This window comes from Mastigoproctus giganteus, chromosome 7 (assembly GCF_048544385.1).
Source record: "Mastigoproctus giganteus isolate SK-2022 chromosome 7, ASM4854438v1, whole genome shotgun sequence".
Lineage (NCBI taxonomy): Eukaryota > Metazoa > Arthropoda > Arachnida > Uropygi > Thelyphonidae > Mastigoproctus > Mastigoproctus giganteus.
The window spans coordinates 217,397,281-217,415,090 of NC_143581.1; the positions used below are offsets into that span (position 1 = coordinate 217,397,281).

Sequence of the window (17,810 nt, forward strand, 5' to 3'; positions counted from 1 at the left end):
TTTTTTCCGTATAGCCAATTGATTCTCACAAAATGTTTTCGCTGACTTTTGCCGAACTCTTGAATCCATATCCAATCTAAGGTTTGCAATTGGGGTGCTTATTCTTACTGTAATGACCTTATCAGGTTCACGACAATTCTAGAAATGAAATCTTTGATAGATGTCAAGCGTGAAAATGTCATTACCTTAAGAAGAAGCAGCCCAGACAAAATTAAGCGGATATTTGTTGGAAATAATATTCCTGTAAAATTTCTGGCAGAGATAATCCATACACAGGCTGCCACATAGGGAAGGGGTCGGGGAAAAGTAAGCACAAACAGTGCTGAAATTATCGCGCCCTGGCTGGATTTTTCTTGTCACCATATACAATTGAATTTTTAACAATTGAATTGAAGATTGAGATTTTAATGTTTAAATACTGTACAAACTTATGAGATGTGAGCCCCTGGCCTTTGGCCATGATGTGACAGTTGCAACTCTATTTATATCTGTCTATATTGTATTCATCATGTAGTTGCAATAAAGATCTCTCTCTCTCTCTCTCTCTCTCTCTCTCTCTCTCTCTCTCTCTCTCTCTCTCTCTCTCTCTCATTGCCCAAATACCTCTAGCCATTGTGGATTGAAGTGTGTGCTGGTTTACAATTTATAACCATTGTCAATTTAACAATCAGTTCATGTGAGCTGGTGCAAGCCAGCTCCAGCACACCACTGGATATAAAATGAGGAGAAGGTTCTGAAAATTTATTTACAGAGTTTTATTTTACCTACTGTAGTTATGGCATCTTCTTTTAAAAGGAAGCAGAAAGTTTTACCAATTGAATTGAAGATTGAGATTTTAAACAGACTTTCAAAATTTCGTGAAATTGGAAAGTCAACCATAACAGACATTAAAAATAACAATGAAAAAATTTTAAAGTTCACATTCAAACTTGATTCAGATGACAGTGCAAAAAAAAAAAGAAAAACTATGAGAACAGCTAATGACCCACCTCTTGAAGATGCTATTTATTTGTGGTTCACGCAGAGATGAAGTTTAGGAGAACCGATATCAGCACCTTTGTTGTGTGAAAAGGTGTTGGATTTCAACAAAAAATTAGTCAGATTTTAAAGCCAGTACAGGCTGACTAAAAAACTTAAAATCAAGGCACTGCATTAGAGAACTTCACATTGAAGGGGAAATTTTATTTTGTTATTTTGCTGCAGCGGAATTGTTTAAAAATAAGTTTATCAATCTTATGGAAAGTGAAGGATATTCCAAATATGACATATACAATGCTGACTAGACTGGAATAAACTGGAAGTCACTTCCTCAAAAATCTCTTGTATCTCACCACGAAACAGCTGCTCCCAGATTTAAAGTGAGTAAAGAGCGAATTACAGCTATGGTTTGGACTAATGCCAATTAAACTCAAGCTTTGCCATTGATGTTGATAGGAAAATCAAGGAAACCCCATTGTTAAAATGCAAGGATGAACTCAGAAGTGTTTATGATTGGTTTACCAACCATTTTATCCTGAATGTCAAGAAGTATCTTAAACGAGAAGGCAAAATGGGCAAGGTCTTGCTTATCCTAGACAACATACCATCACATCCTTCATTGGAAACATTAAACAAAATAAATGACTGATTTGAGGTAATGTTTCTTTCACCAAACGTTTCCTCTCTCCTTCAACCGATGGACCAGGGAGTCGTTGAGAAGTTGAAGAGGATCTACAAAAAAAGAAGTCTTGCGTTGTTTACTTTTAGCAGCAGAAAACAACAAAGAAAGCATCATAGCTTTTTCAAAAAAGCTCAATCTGAAAGATAGCTGCTACATGTTAGCTGATGCATGGGAATCACTCATTGCACACAGTTTAAAAAATGCTTGGAAAAAACTGTGGCCTATTGCAGAAGAAACCATAGGAGACATGCAGAATCAAACTGAAGGAGATGGACAAATACTAAATGAGATGATCAACTTGTTTCTGTCAATCCCTGAGTTTGAAGACTGTGATGAAGGTGATGCAAGAGCGTGGGTGGATTTTGATGCTGCAGGGTTTTTTGTTTTAAATGAAAACGAAGTTGTGAATGTGAAAGAAACAGGAGCTCCCAAAAATGATACGGGCAAAGACGACGACGACGAAGAAAATTATGTCAACACTGGGCCTACGCATGCTGAGGCATTTGCCATGCTAAAGACTGCGATGGCTTGGTGCGAGCAACAAACAATGCTGTCCAATTCAACTACTCTTGCTGAAAAGAGCGAGAGATCTGGCAGCAAAGAAATGAAGTTTGAAAATGGTGCAGCAAAAAGTTAGTGATTGTTTTCATTAAAGGCCTATAAATGTGTTATTGTGATTGAAAGATCCATCTGTTTTGTTACCTATTAATAAAAATACATAAGTACAACTTAGTCATTTTATTTCTAAACTTATTAAACCCTTTTTTTTTAAGACAGTATTTTTAATGAGTTCGAAAATCTGAACTACCCTGCTCCCAATTAGTTTGAATTATCGACTCTCTACTGTATTTGATTGAAAAGGAAATAATAAAATAAATAAATACGTTCTTCAAAATTCATTTTTTCTCCCTGCAGATGACTATTGACATCTCCAGAAAAGAGACACTATCGGTTTGAGGTTGTCTCATTAAGGGAAGCATGAGAAAAGGAAATTTTTGGTATTTACTTGCCTTTGGCTTTTGTAGACTGTAGGCATGAAGACTCTGTGGTTGGCCATGAATTCATATGGAACTAATATAAGGGTTAGCATCTTACACATTTAAAGCATAGAAAGTGACTAGGAATTCAGTGCAACCACAATATAATGAATGGCAAGGGACAACTTCAACATGCAATTTAAGCAAAATTAAAATTTACTACATTTTCAATATAAATGCATACTCACCTAAAGGCGCATGTTCCTTAAATGTTATTGATTCTGTGGATACATATTCCCACGCTTGGCCTTGCAGTAAAAATCAGACCCCCTTGACCACCACCACGTGTACAGACACACTAGTGGATGACTATTTTGTTCACATATTTTACCGAAAATTTGGTTTGAAATGAGTGAAAACAAAATTTTTAGAATTAGACAAGGGCCACAGCAGAATAATTAGTTACGAATTCTAAGCAATAATTTAAAACTTTTTAAAACTTACGTATAAAAATCTGCATAGTTGATATTCTGAGTTAGTTTAAATAACTATTGCAACCATTTACTTAATGCAAAGTATTTTCATTATAGTCCAGTTAGGCAGTAATGTCATTTTCAGTTGGTGAAATAGCCATGTTATTAACCCATTCATGAAGCATCTTTCACCACATGTAGGTTTTTATAAGTTTTAGTTTTTAAAAACTTCCCTCCTAACCCTACAGTTACAATTTGGGAACAATGTAAGTATTTGTGAACATGGTGACAGTGCATTTCCTTTGCAAAACATGTTATTTCACTGAGTGTGTTGTAAGCTGTACTTGCAATGAAATATTGTTATTATTGTTATTTGGTTTTTAGGAGCATTAGCAACTAAGACCATATTGCTCCGGGGATATGCGGTGGTCATTCCCTGACCTTTCCGCAGCCTCCGTATTTGGTGGCTCACGGGCTCGAACCCCAGTCTAATCAAGAAGCGTGTGCGATGCACTGCTGCTCCTGCCCACCTGGCTATGGAGGCTGTATCAATGAAATATAGTTATCACATTTCTATTTATGTGCATTTCACAGAAAGATTTTTGTCTGACAAATTGCATACTTCAATTTTTTTTGTCAATGGTGCGATGATAACCTGCCTTGCTCACCCTGCCCTAATATACTGGGCCTGCAAGTTCCTGTAACATACTTATGTTTTATAATTCCATTCTGAAAGAATGAGATAATTTAGTTTACTGGAATTGGTGATGGAAATTTTTCAGTCAATAACTAAAAATAACACTTTACTTTCGTGAATATTAAAACATCAGTGCCACGTGCTTAAAAAGTGAACTTTGGAAATTGACACTTTTTTATAGGTGATACAACACTCCCAAATTTGGCTCCACCTGACTTTTTTCTGTGAACAAGTATCAAAACTGTTCTGAATGAGTATTTAAGTTTGTAAGTTACGTTTAGGGCAGGCATTGATTATAATTCCACAAGCTGGAAAGATCAAAATCTTGTGTAAATTTTGATCTTTTCAATGGCAGACTGGCTCTTAGTCTTCAAGAAATACATACATGTTTAAAATTATTTCAGTTATAATCCTACAACCTTTACCACTTTGCTCTGTGAGGCAAACACACCACAGGATTAGGAGTATCAAAGATCAAAGGTACACATAACTTACGTGTTTAAATGGAAGTTTATCTTTCATATGCCACTTGGCTGCTCACACACAGGTTGTCATAAATGTGCTAATAGAAGCTACCATTTGTCTGATGAGAAGCCAGTAAGTCACAAAACAGTTGTTGCTGTTTTGTGACTTTAATGACACCTTGAGTTTAAAACAAATAGCACCTTTAATGTAATATTATTTATATTAAAATTATGTCAGCTTAGGACAGTTTTTTCATCTCTAACATGTCTTTTTCTCATGAACTGGTTTCATCTCTGAAATGTGCATAAGCCCAAGGCTTGAAGACCAAAAGTCAGTCTCTCTCACTGGAGGGATTAAAGTGACCCCAAGACAGAATTTGAATAGAAAAATGTGCACAAAAAAACTAATCAGATTGAGAGAAAATGTTTGAAGTTCTTCACTTTAATGTTGAAAATCTTGCATTTTATTCTTGCATAATATTGCTACCCACTTTCTTGCATAATATTGCCACCCACTTTCTTGAATAATATTGCTACCCACTTTCTTGCATAATATTATTGCGAAATGTTATTATTACAATTGTAAAACCGTTTAAATTTTTGAACGGTTTGATCAAAACTTACTTACTTACGCTACTTAGAAGGTTAATGTTAATCAAAATCTTGCATTTTATTCTTGTATAATATTACAACCTGCTTTCTTGTATAATATTACAACCTGCTTTCTTGTATAATATTACAACCTGCTTTCTTGTATAATATTACAACCTGCTTTTTTGCATAATATTCTGCTTTTATTCTTGCATAATATTATAGCAAAATGTTATCACAATTGTAAAACTGTTTAAATTTTTGATTGGTTTGATTGAAACTTACTTACGCAACTTACTTAATCAAAATCTTGAGAAGCAGATTTTACTGAAGTCTGCATTTTATTCTTGCATAATATTACTACCCGCTATTGTTGCATAATATTCTGTTTTTATTTTTGCATAATATTACTACCCGCTATTGTTGCATAATATTCTGCTTTTATTTTTGCATAATATTACTAACCACTTTCTTGCATAATATTCTGCTTTTTATTCTTGCCTAATATTGCTACCTGCTGCTTAATTTACCAAATCAGCATTAGAGTTGATTTGGTAAATTAATAAGTAAATTTGGTAAATCAATTTCATCATTTCCGTTACATCAGTTTCATCATTTCCATTACATCAATTGTGTCATTTCCGTTATGAGGAAATTTTGTTACCAATCGATTTTACTCTAGTGCTGCCATAGATTTTTTCACATCAAAATTATTATTGCCAAGTGTGAATAGACTGACTTAGTTAATATTAACAGTATATCATAATAAAAATTTACACCTGATGTATAATTATTTCTTTTCAACATTCATATATTTTTAATTCCCACAATAATTTTTAAAAAATTTGTATGTGTATATATATATACTATCATTGAATTATATTAAATAAAGTTAAATTATAATGAAATAAATAAATAAATAAATAAATAATTAATTAAGCATTCATTAATTAAGCATTCATTAGAGGCAGCAACATGCAATTCCTCCATATGAAGCTGAAATACCTCCAATATGTTAAATTAAATAAAATAAAACATAAGTGGTCATGGAATTGCTGCATTTCAATCGCTATACAAATCGTCGCCATGGTGAAAAGATCGATGACCATCATTGGCCTCGTGGTCCTTTGTTGTGATGGGGCATGATGGTCAGTCTATTTTATTTTAATTTATTTTTATTTTGTTATCGTTTGGTAGTTCCTTTAACCCTCTTTTGGTGATATTTCACATCTTTTGGAACTGGTACCTCTGGGGGGTACCGCTAAATTAATAAATAATTGGCATTAGTCTAAATTTTGTATAGTTTTAATTGGATTTAAAGTTCGAAATTATACAAGGGTTTATGGGCTACTATTTATATCTATTCTTTCTTTTCATTTGATTGTTTATTTGGGTTATTTTTATGTTAATTTTCGCTCTACAGTTTTTGCCATACTACTGGCTTCTGTTTTATTTTATTTAATTTAACATATTGGAGGTATTTCAGCTTCATATGGAGGAATTGCATGTTGCTGCCTCTAATGAATGCTTAATTAATTATTTATTTATTTATTTATTTCATTATAATTTAACTTTATTTAATATAATTCAATGATAGTATATATTTCGGCTTCATATGGAGGAATTGCAAGATGCTGCCTCCAAGGAATGCTTAATTATTAATTATTTATTTTATTATAATTCAACTTCTGTCAACATTTAATATAATTCAACAGTAATGGGTCGATATGCTAATTTAGCAACGCCTGTGCTGCCATCTATTTTCCTTTTTTCTTCTATATAAGCTGATTCAGCTTACAGTATGTCAGTGGTGTGGCTCTGCTCTAGAGTGCTGTCTGTTCTATATTTTATTTTTCGCTGCATAAGGACCACCGCCGTGCAAATCCTCTGCATTGGTGGATTGATCGGAGGAGGGAGGGTGAATTGGTACCTCGATCTTTTCACCATGGCGAAGATTTGTATAGCGATTGAAATGCAGCAATTCCATGACCATCATTGGCCTCGTGGTCCTTTGTCGAGATGGGGCATGATGGTCAGTCTATTTTATTTTAATTTATTTTGATTTTGTTATCGTTTGGTAGTTCCTTTAACCCTCTTTTGGTGATATTTCACGTCTTTTGGAACTGGTACCTCTGGGGGGTACCGCTAAATTAATAAATAATTGGCATTAGTCTAAATTTTGTATAGTTTTAATTGGATTTAAAGTTCGAAATTATACAAGGGTTTATGGGCTACTATTTATATCTATTCTTTCTTTTCGTTTGATTGTTTATTTGGGTTATTTTTATGTTAATTTTCGCTCTACAGTTTTTGCCATACTACTGGCTTATGTTTTATTTTATTTAATTTAACATAGTGTATATATATATATATATATATATATATATATATATATATATATATACACATACAATAATCTGAAAGAGTTTCATTTCTCTTATTAGACTAGCCTTAAATATTTGAACATATAATAAATATATTGCACATGTATTTTTTTGTTTTTAATGTAAGAAACTTAATTTGTGTTCACAGACTGTAAAAAAATAATAATAATAATAAAAATATGTTTTTATATTTAGGTTTTAGAAAGTATATACTTCAATCGTCATTTCTTAGTGCGATGTGTAGCGCAACCAAAAGACCAAGCTGGTAATCTTGGAGTTCCTTTAAGAAGTTCTGTAGTTAAAATTGGAACCAATGGTAAATTGTCAAAAATTTTAATGTTGTATCAGTGTTTAGTTTTACTTACATAGTTATAAGATGTGACACATTCATAATTGCAAGCCATAGAATGTTAGTAGTTAACTTATTACAGATTATCTAATATAGTGTGCGTGCGTGCTTATTGGTTATATATACAAGAATGCCGAAAAGTAATACCTCTTATTGCATGTGTTGAAGAAATAGAGATAAACCAAAAAGAAAAAATTACTTGTATGTAAAAAAGTTGTCTTTAATTTGATATATCATTTTTCTATGTATGCTCACCCAACTCGATACACCACTGCTTAATAAGTATTTGGATGATGTACAAGTAAAATTTTCTTGGTCAAGAGGCCCAGCATCTCTTCCCAACTGCTTCATCTGAGTCATATCTGTTGCCTCAGAGATGTTCTTTAAACTTTGGGAATACAAAAAAAAGCCACTTGATGCCAAATCAGTCTGGGCTGTTGGGAAGATATGAAACAAATTACAATCCTTTCTAATGTTGCACAGCTACAATGCGATTGCATATTATTATATTAAAGCAACATTTTCTTTTTTTTCAGCTTGTCCAATGTCTCTGCATACTTCACTGAATTGACTGTGGGTTCTTTTTTCAGTGTGAAAAAAGAACGCACAGTCAATTTCAGACTGAAAAAAAGAACCCACAGTTAACGTTCAGTGTGAATACCACCCATAGAGTCCCAAAAAGCAGAGTCAATCTTACTTTGCTTGTTGATGCTTGGGCTTTGAATTTTGTTGGATATGGAGATTTTTTTTTTTTTTATAGCAAAATCCTTTGGACTGTGTGTTGTTTTCCAGATCATAGTGGTGAATCCAAAGTTTGACAGATCTAGAACTTTTGGTAGTCAAAACTCAATAACTGCACAGTTGCAGTGTTTGAACTGCATGTTCAAAGATGCATCCATTTAAAATATATTTACAACATAATTTGTAAATGAACAACCACACAGATATGCTACTGAGTATATACTAACTATAAAATAGTAGCTACAGAGAATGTTGTTAAACTTACTGCATTACCCAGTGCAAATGAGGTGAACTAAGAGGCATTACAGTTCAGTCCCCCACCCATAGTATAATTGGCTGAATTTAAAAAGAAATGTATCTTTCATTTTATTTATTTATTTTTTTTAGGTATATGTCAATCAGCTATAGTTACTGGCCTTAATTCACAACCATTTGTAGCTACTTTGCATTATATAAATACTACAGATAATCATCATCCAAATAGGCTACATATTCATGTGGAAATTGCACATCAGGTAAAATTATTTGAAAATTAAAAATATATCAGTAGTGCTATAAAAATTCTGTGTTAATGTTTTTTTTTTTGAAAGTTGTTTACAATTAGGTTTGTTCCTCTTTCTTAGTTAATGATGTATTAATATGTAAATTACCAGAACAAAATCTGCCCTTATAATAAGAATGATGCTATTCCCTCCACCACTCAATGGAACTGTAACTGATTTTCAGTGAATATTTGTCGGGAATTTAAAAAAAAAATATATATATATATATATATATATATGTATTTAAATAATGACAAAAGTTAAAATATAATAAATAAATAAATAAATATTGAGCTTTCATTAGAGGCAGCAACACGCAAATCCTCCATATGAAGCCAAGATATATCCAATATTTTAAATTTTAGAATTAAATAAATAAAATAAAACATAAGCCAGTATTTATTTATTTATTATAATTTAACTTTTGTCATTATTTAAATATAATTCAATGGTAGTAATGGGTTGATATGCTAATTAAGTAGCGCCTGTGCCGCCATCTATTTTCTTTTCTCTTCTATATAAGCCGGTTCAACTTACATTATGTCAGTGGTATAGCTCTGCTTTAGAGTGCTGTCTGTTCTATAATTTATTTTTCGCTGCATAAGGACCACCGCTGTGCAAATCCTCTGCATTGATGGATCGATCAGAGGGGAAAGGGTGGTTTGGTACTTCGATCTTTTCGCCTTTGCGATGATTTGTATAGCGATTGAAATGCAGCGATTCCATGACCATTATTGGCCTCGTAGTCCTCTGTCGATATGGGGCATAATGGTGTCTATTTTGATTTTGTTATCTTTTAGTAGTTCCTTTAACCCTTTTTGGTGATATTTCACGTCTTTCGGAACTGGTACCTCTCAGGGGGGGTACCGCTAAATTATTATGTAATTGGCATTATTTTAAATTTATATCGGTTTTATTAATTGGATTTAAAGTGTGAAATTATATAAGGGTTTTTCGGCTACTGTTTATGTCTTACCTTTACTCTCCTTTTTCCGTTCATTTGTTTTATTTTGGGTTTTTATGTTAATTTTCACTCTACAGTTTTTGCCATACTACTGGCTTATGTTTTATTTTATTTATTTAATTCCTAAAATTTAAAATATTGGATATATATATATGATAAGGCTATTTAGCACAAAAAAATCAGCCCTAAAATTTGGACATCAAAAACTAATTTTAATTCATTTTTCTTTATAATTTATATTTACAGAATAATTGGAGAACTATTCTATCATGCACTGTAAAATATAAAATGAAGCAAAAAAAGAAAAAAGCAGTTTAATGTTTCTAATTTCTGGGACTATTATGAATGCCGCCTCCCATTTACAATGGATTGATCCCTTCACGTGACTTTATACATGAGCAGAATACTTGACAACGGTTTCAATTTGTTTTTGCTACTGCCGCCGTAGCCTAGCGCGCGGGTGCATAAGTACACGTGCCTTGAGTGACCGGGGTTCAAGCCCGTGACTGCTGAATACGGTTCTGTTTCTTGTATTCTGTCTATCTTGTAACCTCCTCTGACCGTTTGGTCGTCCCGGAGTATAAACAGAAAATTTACTTATTTATAACATTAAGAAATCAATTATTAATATTAGCCATATGGTGGAAGAAAGACCAAGACTTTTGCCTGTACCAGCCAAAAAAAAAATGTATAATTAAATAAATAAATTCATTAATAAAACTAATAAATAATAACATAAGATAAACTGCCTATTTGACTCCCCCCCACTCACATTGGTACCTGTTCAACTGACTTGAATTTCCCGAACCTATCAGCCTCAACTACCCATGGAAGCAACTTATTTTAGTAATTGATAGCTGACTAAATGAAAACTTCCTGCAATCCGGTCTAAATCCCTTTCCCAGTAATTTAAATTTATGGTTGGCGCCTCCATAGCCAGGTGGGAAGGAGCAGCAGTGTGTAGCACACGCTTCTTGATTAGACCGGGGTTCTAGCCCATCACCACCAAATACGGAGGATGCGGAAAGGTCAGGGAATGACCACTGCATATCCCGGAGCAATATGGCCTTAGTTGCTAATGCTCCTAAAAACCAAATAGCAACAACAAATTTATGGCCCCTACTGGAATCACTTATAACAGTGAAAATTTCCCCCCCTCATTCATTTTACTTTCTCCTCTCAGAGCTTTATATTGTTGTTGTTATAGGGCTTTAGGCACATCAGCAATTAAGACCATATTATGCCATATACAATGAAAGGACAGAATTCATGGGATACCTGGTACAACACAACGCTGTCACCCCTCTCACTAGTGGATGCTCATCTCTTGGCAGGTATATAGGTACACTGCGCATTCACATAGATGTAATTCAATGTCAGTATGGATAAACGTCATGAGTTAACTGACTTTGAAAGAGGGATGATAGTGGGTGCCTAACACATAGGTCACTCTATCGCGGAGGTGGTACAGAAATTGCACTATTCCCATTCGATAGTATCAAGAGTGTATCCACAATACACCATTTCCTGAGTAGCATCTCATCGTGGACAGTGCTGTGGGTGAAGAAAGGTGGTGGATGAACTTGGCTGTCGACGTCTGTCTTGCATTGTTTCAGCCAACTGGAGAGCGACAATGACACAAATCACTGCTGACTTCCACAAGGGAGGTACCAGACCATCTCCACCAAGACCATCAGGCGATCATTAGCCACAATAGGTTATGGGAGCTGTCAACCCACCAGAGTCCCATTGCTAACACCACGACACAGGATGCTACACCTCAACTGGGCGAAAGAACATCCGCACTGGACCTTGGATGATTAGAGATGGGTCTCTTGGTCCGATGAGTCCCATTTCCAGTTATTTTGAGTGGACCTGAGGGTGCATATCTGGCAGAAACCGCACAAAGCTATGCACCCGTCATGTCAACAAGGAACTGTTTGGGCAGGTGGATGGTCGGTAATGGTCTGGGGCTGGTTCAACTGGCATATGTTGAGACTTCTGGTACATCTAGACACATCTCTGAACAGTCCAGGTAACGTGTCCATCCTTGCAGACCATCTGCATCCCTTCGTGGTCATCGTGCACCCGCAGGGCAATGATCTCTTTCAGCATCCCCAAATGCAGTTGGATTATGACTTCCCTGTTTCTACAAGAAAATGTTTGATAAATGGGCTTTTCTTGCCTCCTGTCTGCATTGTTCTTAGAACTTTGTATCTGACCATATCATAAATCTCAAATTTCTTTCTTCATCTGTTGCCTTTGATTCAAGCCCATCAAGTATATAAATTATTCGTAGTTGCTATTCCTGAAGTGTAATCCTTGCATTTTGCTGCATTAAAACATAGAACATTAAACCTTTCTGAAATTAAAACCTTCACCTTTACCTTTAACAACTACAAACTCTTTCTTTATCTTCCAACTAAGGATTGTGTGAAACTTTTAATGATGAAACTTTGCCTTCATTCATTTTACTACCCCTTCTAAGAGCCTTTTATTAGGTTCCCTCTAATGAGCCTAGTTGTAAAGCGTAGCCCACGTATTCAAAGTGTTCCCTTATTGGTACCCTTTTGCAGATCTTACCAAACTGGTTGCCCATATAAGAACTGCTCATCGAACTACACAACTAATTCAACCCCACCAAGTGTATAAGTTATTTTGGGGTTGTTATTCCCAAAGTGAGTGAGTTTTGCAGACCGTCTGCACTTCTCAGAAAACTTCATATCTTCCTGCCCAATTACCCCCAGGTCCTTTTCATTCTCTACCACTGTCAGTGTAGCACCACAGAGTTGATACATTACACTGGAGTTACTGCTACCCATGTTATTTATTATATACAAATCGTCCATCATTTGGTTCATTCACCATTCATATGTACAGCTAAATATCTGCACGTACTTTTTATCAATTTTCGAATTTCTGATTTAGTAGGAACAGGAACTAACAAATTGATGTCGTTTTCTACATTATCATCACTATCTTCACCCATGGGATCCACTTTCATAGGCCATATGACATCCAAAATATCACTGTCTATTAAAATCAGTGCTTACACAAATTAATATCATCAACTGCGACAAATTCATCCAAAGATACCGAACTTTCTAAAAGAGATGAAACACACCCAAACATTTCACTGAATGTTGGTTCAGCTTATTGATTGTCTTGAGACTGTTGATAGGTATTAAATTTTGGAAAATCCCGCATGACGAAAACAATTTTTGATAGTCTTTGGTGTTACAAGGTTCTAAGCAGTGTGCATCATATGCAATGCATCCAATAAGTTGACAGAGAAATCTTTTTTTTGCTTCAATTGTGGCCAAATATTTTCTTAGCAATGGTTTTCGGTAATAAAATTTTAAATTCTCTATTATGCCTTGATCACAAGGCTGTAAAATGCTCGTAGTGTTTGGAGGCGAAAATATAAGCTTTATAGCTTTTAATTTCACTTCAGAGTGAGCTGGACAATTATCAACAATCATGGCAACTTTTCGCAGGTGCCTCTGTAGCCAGGTGGGCAAGAGCAGTGCGTAGCACATGCTTCTTGATTAGACCGGGGTTTGAGCCCATGACCACCAAATACGGAGGATGCGGAGAGGTCAGGGAATGACCACCGTATATCCCCGGAACAATATTGCTTTAGTTGTTAATGCTCCTAAAAACCAAATAACAACAACAGCAACTTTTTGCATAAAAAGCGCTTATCTAAATTCAAAAGCCAATCAGTAAATGTTGTTGCGGTCATCCACACCTTGTCTGCCATGTACTCAACCAGTATTTTTTTTTTTTTTTTTTTACATTTTTAAAACAGCACAGGTGTATGCTGTTCCCAATAACAAATAAGGGCAGCTTTTCAGATCCGTCTTAGTTGCAAGCCACCATTACCGTTATCATCTCTTTAGACTTTTTTCTGCCAGAACAATGCTGTCCCTTAAACAATAAAGTTTTATCATGCAAGCAGCGATAGAACAACCCCGTTTCATCAGCGTTAAAGACATCTTTCATGCTATATTCTTCAAGCACTGTGGGCAGTGTAGACTGCAGCCAATCCGATGTCATACTTGGTGAAACTAGATTTGCTTCACTGCAAACATTTTTAAAAACAATACTGTTTCTTTTCTTGAGACGTTCCAACCAGCCTGGATTCGCAGTGAATTCAATCCCCATTTGAATTGCAAACACATCCGCTTTTTCCATTAATAGAAGTCCCGATATTGGAGCATTCTGAGACCTAGCTTGTTTGAAACAAACAAGCAGTGCAGCCTCCAAATCTTCATGTTTGGCCATTCTCATCCATTTCCTATCCAGCTCAAACATTGCAGTAAGTTGGTCTCTTTTCTTTATGATTGCTGACAGCGTAGAGTTAGCGATTCCGAACTTTTTACAAATGTCTGTTTTTGAAGAATTCCCTACATCTACTGCTTTAAGCAACTCCATTTTAACTTTAAGCGAAATAGCGCTTTGTTTATGCCCTGATTTTTCCATTGTCTCATGCTAAATTTACAGATTTTTTACTAAAAATCTGTAAATTTAGCATGAACAAACGAAATTCACGACTTTATACAGTAAATAAAATGTTTTGCCCCCGATGGGTAATCCCATTTGTTTAAAATGATAATGGTGGTGTGCGGCAAACGGCATTCTTGTACTATCTACATACAGTATTGTTTAATATCAGATGTCGGCCTAGTCAATAGAAAGTTGAGTCATAAAGTCATAAACAGTAAATTTAGTGATGACGTGGTAGCCCGTATATTTTTTTGTTCTTCTGAGATGCGAAACCTTTTCATGTTAAGCGTTTTTTGTTTCATGTAAAATGAAAATAAATGTATGAAATCACATAGCATTTTGTCGGGAACAGAATATTTTTTCGCGTTAACCGATTTTTCATGTTAAACGTTTTCCAGTATATTACACTAGTATAATAGTGTAATATCTTTAATTCTATAAAGATGTTACACTATATCTATATCTGTGTGTGCCCCATGATGTCAATAGTTAAATAGATTTCAACACTAAAGCATATTCATAATTTTCACGCAAAAAAAATCCAAGAATAAAACATAAGACCAATAGAATTACAGGAAATATATATCTGAGAAAGCATATTTTAAATGAAGTGAGTTACATACATTGATTATAAATGAAATGAGAGTAAATATTTATGTGGGAGTAAGGAATAGATTTGTGAGAGTGATTTAAGCAAAAAATTAATCTGTTTATCCTAATGATAAACAGATTAATTTTCCAGCATTATCAAAATGTAATGATAATCATTACATTTTGAACAGTGTTGTATAGTCTCCTATCAGTCAGATCACCTGCGACCTGATCTGATCTGATTGATGCATATAAGGCTTTGAATGGTTTGAATTATCTGTAGAATAAGTAAAGATATGGGTGTTTGTTTCTGTGTTTTGCTGTTTTTCATACTTTATTAATTTTTTTTACAGGATGGAATGTTACCCTTGATTTCTACTTATCCCCTTCACCATGTTCAGTATCTCTTGACTCAGCCCCTTTACCGACAACAACATGTCTGTTCAAATCTTTTAGTGCCAGCTCAGTTACATCCAGGAATTGTAAATTATGGATTTTTAGATAATGACAGTAAGGAATGTATTTATGATTTTTGTATTATATTATACTGCTAACCCTTCCCTTACAGGTGTGATACCTGTAGATGTTGTATATGTAAGGGCTTGGGAGAACATGTATGTAGATCTACATTTTAAAAATAATATCAAACAGTGTGTTCATTAATATATGAATTGCCTTCAAATTTTTCCAGTATGTGCTGCCATCTCTTATCTGTGCTTCCACCTAAATGTAAACACAGTTTGTGTTAAAGGGCAGCATTGAAAATTGGAAGGGGGGGATCACACATCAACATCAGAGTTATCCAGTTTAGGCTTACAAAAGCAAAAATTGATAAAATTGAATAATGTGATATATAAATAGATACTGGAGATGTTACTACATGAGAAAAGTAACAACAGGTTTTATTTAAAATTTTTTTTGAAATAATGATTAGATTTTTGGCAATAGTTTTAATCTAGAGTTGGGCAATAAAATCAAAATAAGAACAAATTCATATTTTAAAACATTTTGTAGTCTGACAGAGTCTGCCCTTATAGGAAACCCACTATAAGGGAAAACATGATCCTGCTCGGGTAGCTAACAAACTAAATGAATATTTTGCATCGACATTCACACATGAGGAGTTATTTAGCGAGGGGAAAGCCAGAAGTGTATTCAACTCTGGCAGTAAGCTAGAGAATCTTGTAATAACTGAGAGTAAAGTGGAGGAGAAATTGTTGAAGATAAACACAAGAAAGGCACCTGGGGTGGATGGGATCTATCCAGTTATATTAAAGGAGGCAGCAAAGGAAGTAAGCAAACCCTTAGCCATAATTATGAGCCCTTCCTTGGACTCAGGGGAGGTACCCATGGACTGGAGATGTGCAAATGTCACCCCAATTCACAAAGGAGGATCAAAGGCTGACACAAGTAATTATAGACCTGTGAGTTTAACTTCTGTTCCCGGAAAATTAATGGAGGCACTGGTTAAAGAAGCACTGCAGGATCATCTAGACAAGACTTTAGTTATAGCTCGGACACAGCATGGTTTTGTTAAGGGTAAGTCTTGCCTGACCAATTTGATTGGATACTATGATGCAGTCACGAAAGAACTGGATGCAGGGAATAACTTTGATATTATATACTTGGATCTTAGAAAGGCTTTTGATACTGTTGCACATGGAAGACTGCTGCACAAATTGGAGCAGTGTGGCATTGGAGGCAAATTGCTGCTATGGATAAAGGGGTGGTTGAGGGGGAGAAGACAGAGAGTGGTAATCAATGGACACTGCTCATCATGATACGATAGTTGTATGCCGTACTAGATAGTGTTAGTTGAACTTCGTTAGCAGTTAAATTGTACGTTTAAATAAATACATATAACGACTTAGATTACAAACGTAATATAATTAATTATATTTACCATAATTAATAACATAACATAATTAATTATAATTAATTAATAAATTAATAGAATCATGACTCAGATCAGAGCAGCAAAGCAAAAGGCTCAAGCTAATGGAAGCGCTGTGGCTCAGAGCAGAACTGAGGGGGACAGTTGTCCTCTGACTCACAGCCTTATAAAATGCACTGTTTGCTTGATGTTTGCAGAGCAATCGGGTACGGGACATGATACTGCCAAGGGGGATGTCTTTGTGTGTGCGCGATGCAAGGAGTGTATCGATATCAGGCAACAACTCGGCGTTCTTGTGGGCCTATATGAGAGCTTGAAGGACAGGGTGGATGCCCTCGAAGAAACTAAATTGAGGGGCCCATCAAGCTCTCAGCTGCCCACATCAACGCCAGAGCTTGCACTTGGGCATTGCGTGACACAGAGACAACCCCCAAGGCAGAATGCGCTGGTCCCGAAGGAACTAGTAGTTGTTGGTGACTCTATTGTCAGGGAAACGGGGAACATGCTTTGTAAAAAAGATAGGTGGAACAGGACCAGGGTATGTCTGCCAGGGGCAAAGGTTGATGACGTTGTAGAGCAAATATCATCTTTTAAGGGCACAAAAGGTGATATAGTTGTACACGTTGGCACTAATAATATTAAGAGTAGGAGACCGGCAGAATTACTTAACAAGTACAGGTCACTGTTGAACAAAAGCCGAGAATTAGGGTTGAATTTGAAAGTGTCTGCAATTCTGCCCAGACACGATAGGAGGGAGTATATGATGAGAGCCTTGTCGATCAATTCGGCCCTGGAAAGATTGTGCAAGGCTCAAGGGGTAGAATTTTTTTCAGCCTGGACTGTACTTGTTTAAAGGAGAGATTGCTTCTACAGGGATGGGATACACTTAAATAGAAAGGGTGCAAGAATATTTGCTGATGCTATCGAGGCAGTGTTAGGTGGGTCGGAAAACTGCTAGCTTGGGGGGAGACAAA

At 35.2% G+C, this 17,810-nt stretch overlaps 1 protein-coding gene across 4 annotated transcripts in view; it reads left to right on the top strand.

Moving 5' to 3' along the window:
- LOC150083681 (extracellular matrix organizing protein FRAS1-like) overlaps positions 1–17,810 on the top strand; it is an 866,422-nt gene that overhangs the window by 764,503 nt on the left and 84,109 nt on the right. For all 4 annotated transcript variants that reach the window (XR_016547213.1, XM_090378121.1, XM_090378123.1 and 1 more), the window contains 3 exons: positions 7,442–7,562; positions 8,724–8,851; positions 15,296–15,452. Coding sequence is in view for 3 of the 4 variants with exons in the window: in XM_090378121.1 (XP_090234247.1) it covers positions 7,442–7,562; positions 8,724–8,851; positions 15,296–15,452 (406 nt within the window). In the remaining variant the exon portion in view is untranslated. The remainder of the gene's footprint in view (positions 1–7,441; positions 7,563–8,723; positions 8,852–15,295; positions 15,453–17,810) is intronic.